Source organism: Benincasa hispida, chromosome 2 (genome assembly GCF_027475165.1).
Source record: "Benincasa hispida cultivar pf3 chromosome 2, pf3_genome.v1.1, whole genome shotgun sequence".
Classification (NCBI taxonomy): Eukaryota; Viridiplantae; Streptophyta; class Magnoliopsida; order Cucurbitales; family Cucurbitaceae; genus Benincasa; species Benincasa hispida.
The window spans coordinates 23,838,953-23,844,380 of record NC_143479.1 but is presented as its reverse complement, the minus strand read 5'-3'; the positions used below and the strand labels follow the sequence as shown (position 1 = coordinate 23,844,380).

General features: G+C 30.9%; 1 protein-coding gene across 1 annotated transcript; it reads right to left on the bottom strand.

The window, feature by feature from the left end:
- Positions 1-2,884: 2,884 nt before the first annotated feature.
- Positions 2,885-4,287, bottom strand: LOC120071934 (mitogen-activated protein kinase kinase kinase 20-like). The gene is made up of 2 exons (XM_039024372.2): positions 4,067-4,287; positions 2,885-3,973 (listed from the first exon to the last, which is right to left on the bottom strand). Exon 2 carries the CDS (start codon positions 3,962-3,964, stop codon positions 3,002-3,004), a length of 963 nt encoding a protein of 320 aa, XP_038880300.1. The 5' UTR covers positions 3,965-3,973; positions 4,067-4,287; the 3' UTR covers positions 2,885-3,001.
- Positions 4,288-5,428: the final 1,141 nt, after the last annotated feature.

Genomic DNA, 5,428 nt, shown 5'->3' with positions numbered 1-5,428 from the left:
CATAGTAGATTTCCACTCAATCAATCTTGGATTTTTCCACTAACTTGGTCAAATGGTCAAAGTTTGAGTCTCAAAGTCTATAGTCAACCTTTTGTCTTTTTTACTCTCAATGTCTATAGTCAGCATTTTGACCTAGTCAACAATTTTGACTTTCAATCCAATTTTGACCTCTTTAATTTAAAATTTAATTTAAACAATTAATTTTAAGTTAAACGATTAATTTAAAATCACACTAATCTCGATCAATCTTGATTGACTGATTTTGAATCCATATTTAGAAAATTATGATATTCAAATCTTATTTAAATATCTTTTTCATTCTCTGTATGTTTAATTAATAATTAAACATTAGGTTAAATATATCGGATATATTTAACACTTTACTCTAAAAATTGAAATCAAAAACTTCGAACTCGTTCACACTGTTCTAAGGTTTAGTCTGATATGAGCTAGTAGAAGGACTTTAAAGACCTACAGATTATGGGCTCCAATGATCCAAGATTGACTGGCTAAACTTTTTAACCCAATTAACCAACATTCATTAACTATCAAATCATTCCACAAAAGTTTTATAGTTGTACTTTTCTCACTGTAAATATATTTCTGTCCACTCGATATAACCATAATCAGTAAGTCAACCCTTCACAGGTTGTTCGTAATAACGGCTGGTTCAAAAGCTATTTTATCCCGAAGATTACATCTTACTCTTTAAGTGGCACTGATCCTCTAATGAATAATTGGTTTATGATCCAATCACCAAATTGAGTCCCTCTCGGACCAATGAGAAGGTGAGGCTCCTTGTTCAAGACCCGAAGTCAACACCTAAGGGAACAACCTCTCTACTATCCCCAAAGGCGGATAAGAGTGAATTCCGTCTTGCACCTAGTGTTCCCTATCTACCCAGTCTTACCCCTGAAATGGGAGGCTTATTGAACCGACGCTGTTGAACCAAAATGTGAACTATGCATCAGTAAAAGTGTCAAACATGTGACTGTGCTCGATATGTTTTTCACGCTTATGGCTTCTTGGTTCTTTGGAATTTGCAATTGTTCCACTATTATCACAATAGAGGGTGATCGGCAGGTGCATATTTGGAACCAATTCCAAATTGGTCAAGAACTTTCTAAGTCATACTGCCTCTTTGGTTGCCTCACATGCAGCTACATACTCCACTTCCATGGTGAAGTTATCAATACAATTTTGCTTGATACTCCTCCATACTATAGCTCCTCCATTCAGAGTGAATACTGAACCCGAAGATGATTTCCTTGAATCCACATCAGTCTGAAAATCAAAATCAATGTATCCTGTAAGGATCAAATTCTTAGCACCATACACGAGTATATAGTCTCTCGTTCTCCGAAGATACTTGAGAATGTTCTTAACGGTAGTCCAATGATCATATCCAGGATTAAATTGATATCTACTGACTATTCCAACTACATAGCATATGTCAAAGCGTGTATACAATATGACATACATCAAATTTTCAACTGATGATACATAAGGAATTCGTTTCATAACCTCAACTTTTTTAGATGTCTTAGGGCATTATTCCTTAAACAAATGAATTTCATGCTGAAAGGTGACATATCTCTCTTGGAATCTTGCGTTTTATATCTATACAACATCTTGCCTATATAATATACCTAAGATAACGCTAGTGTTTTGTTCTTGCGATTCCAAACTATTTGGATTTGAAGAACATACTATGCATCTCCCAAATTCTTCATTTGGAATTGTAATGTCAGCCATCTCTTAACGTCAGCGAGGAATTTTACTTCATTTTCAATGAGTAGATTATCATCAACATATAAAACCGGAAAAGCTATAATCTTTTTCTAACAAATTACCTTAAATGATACATCGACTTCTTTTCCACATAAAATATTTCTAATACTATTTAATAATACTACTCTTATTCATAATTTAATACGTCATTAAATGAGATATTAATTAATTTTATGAACCTCATATTATTCTCAAATGATGTTGTTTTGAAAAGGCAATATATTGAAAATTTTCCCTCTTTTATGAACATCGATTGGAATTTTCTGTCCAATCAAAAACACAAGTTCTACACATTGTCCTAACCCATGCCATTTACTATCGACCTAACAAATTCTTTTACAAAAAGATTTTTTTTAAGAAATTTAGAAAAATCCTAAAAAAATTTATATTTCAGAGAAAAAGTTTTCAAAAGTACAAATCCTTTAATAAAATAATATATTGTTTTAAGGATATATTAATATGGAAGTAATATGGACTATGATGCAATATAAATTTTTTCCATTAACCTTTGTTTCCAATGACCCACCTGTCTCATTATTATCGTTATTATTATCATTATTATTATTATTATTATTATTATTATTATTATTATGTTCTAACGTTATATACAGAGATGTGGTTTGAAAATTTCTAACCATTTATTTAAAATTATAACGTCTTTTAACTCATTAACATCTCAGTATCCAATTTAAGTCGGAGAAAATATTTTCGTACAAAATAACTGAATGCTCCTTCTGAATGATTTTTATGTTCCTTAAGATTTAAGTTCTTATAGTTTTGTTGCCTCTTTTTTTCTAATAGTTTCTTTAAAAACTAAATTAATATTTTAAATGGTGAGTAATAATTTCGTTTTTAGTTTTTAAAATTTATGTTCTCAATTATTTAATTGTGATTTTCATTTTCTTTTTTAAAAAACACTTGAAGTTAAAGTCGAATTTTAAAGATAAGATATTTAAAAATTGTTTTTTTTAGTTTTTAGAACTTGACTTTCACAAGATGGTAAATAAATTGTATTATAGTTTTTCTTTTTCATTTCATTTTTTTTTTTTTAAGAAAAGGAACACAAGAGATGTGGTTTATGCAACATTGAAACTAAAATAAAATAAAATATTACTAAAAAAACAACAAAAATATTATATATATAATTTCAGATTGACAAAAGTTACAAATATCTATATTCTTGACTTCATTCATTCACTCAACAAATAATTCAAACACAAACAAAAGGATGCTTGATCAACAACCAACTTGGTCTTCTTTTATATGGACTTGTTATCAAACACTTCTTAATAAAATCTCTTCCTTCCTTCGATATATCATTTATAATTTGTATCGCTTCTTCGTTATTACGAGGAGACTTTCCTGTCAACATCTCCAATACCACGCATCCAAGTGCCCAAATATCAGCAGGCCAACCTAAATAACCATCACTAGCCAACTCCGGAGATATGTACGGTCCCGAACCCCTAATTTCTTCCTCACATAATACCTCAGCAGTGAGCTTCCTAGCCCATCCAAAACTTGCTAACTTGGCTCCAGTGGGTGACATTAAAATATTTCTTGATTTTATGTCACCGTGAATATACCGACCATTACAATGCATGTAACAAACTCCATATACAATATCTCTTGTATACCGACGAACTTCATGTTCCGGCAACCCATTAGGCCCAAATTTGAGAATGTGATCACGCAAGCTAGAGCCATAACAATACTCGAATAAGACATTATAAACCTTTTCACCTGATTTGGTTATTGTTATTTCATCTCCATAACAACGCACTAGATTAGTAAATGATCCTAGATTGTTCAGCACTTCCTTCTCATGTTGGAGTGAAGAAGATGATTCCATTAAACAAGATTTGACCATGAACTCTGTAGGAAGATTTGAATTCGGGTTGGTGGGTGCTCTGTTTCTGGCCAAGAAAATAAGGCTAGATCCTGTTTTGCGAAAGAGATGATCACCGGTCCAAATTGAACCATGATATTCTTCGATAGCAAAATCTTTACCAAATTTTTCTGAATTATGCTTGACGTTATCATTCCAATTGTTGGTTCGCAACGATTTCTTTGCGCACTTCACAATGCCTCTCTTTGTTTTCAAGAATTCATGCAAGTTAACAAAGTTGTGGCTTCGTTGGTTCACTTGTGAAACAACACAGGACTTTGTCATAGTTTAAATCTGCCAAAATTTAGATCAAAATTAGAAATTTGAAGAAACGCAATTAACCTAACCTGTTTATGAGGGAAAAAACAGGGCAAAATTTAAACTAACCTGCAAAAGAAATCGACCTGGATTCTCCTTGCCGGTGCGACAAAGGGGCGGCGGCCGGTGATCGGCGGAGATGGTGAGTGAAAAAGAGGAGGCAGGCGAAAATCGACGGTGAAGCAGAGAAATTAGAGGCAAAGAGCGGCGGCTCCGGCTGAGAGAAAAAGGAAGGTGAGATGGTTAAATATAATAATATTGAATTGGATTTTTTCGCAAGAAATTTCCATATCTAATCACTTTTCTATTTGGTCTTTTTTTATTTGCTTTTCTTAAATAATTCTAGTGGATTCTTTTTCCTTATTTGAATCTGTATTAAGCTCTTGTTGATGATATATCACATATATTTAAATAGATTTATGCTATTATTTGATTGATTTATTATTATTTTTAAAATAAAGTCTAACGTTAATTGATTTTAAGATTAAGTTTGCTATTATTTATTAGTATAAGCAGTAATTCGGATGAATGATAACAATAATTACTTAGAATTACAATTCAAATTTCAAAATAAGTTTAAATTATATAATTGTGGTTTTGGAATTTTATTTTAGAGTGTATTTAATTGTTATATTTTTAAAAAGAAAATTACTTGACTTATAATTCAAAAGATCCTGATAGGTATTTAAGTTTGTAACGTTTAACATCATTATAAAATATTAAAATGCTTGAAAACGCATCTAGATATTTCATGCTCTTTAATTAATATGATACGTGCACATCATTTTTGAATTTTTCCAATATAGAAAGCAAGTAGATAGCATTGAGAATTTGTACTTAGATATAAATAAATACAGAAATTAAATTATATTTTAAATTCTCATTTTCATAGATTAGAGTCCAAAAAGTAACAATAAAAAAATTACCGAATAATAAAAAGAAAAAAAAAAGAATGACAGAGAAAATTATATTGGTACATCCCAAACTCAAAACTACGTCCAGTCTTTTGCAACTGCAAGTTCTACTATCATGAAAATTACAAAGATTCAAAATCTGAACTAAAAATTTCTCCTTAAATAATAGTTCGACACTAACTATTCCCTTCTAAGTATGGGAAAATTAAAAGGATATTGTCATTTTAGAAACTATTTAGGAAAATATTGTTGTTTTCAAACTATTTGTAAAAATATTGTTGTTTTTTTTTTTAAAAAAAATAAGTCGAGAGTTGAAAATTCGATCAACATAGGTCGAATTTTGAATCCTCGACCTTTCCACATTTGTACGTCGAACTTTGAACCCTCGACCTTGCCCTAACATTATTATTGAGTCTGTTTAATTATCATTCCAGAGACCTTCCTCATAATTATTTGATGTGAACAGAACAAAAGACCTTCCTCCTTCCGGAGACCTTCCTCATAACACTCATAATTA

What these genes read in the sequence shown, in the direction of transcription:
- LOC120071934 (XM_039024372.2), bottom strand. Translation starts at nt 3,964, where the DNA reads ATGACAAAGTCCTGTGTTGTTTCACAAGTGAACCAACGAAGCCACAAC.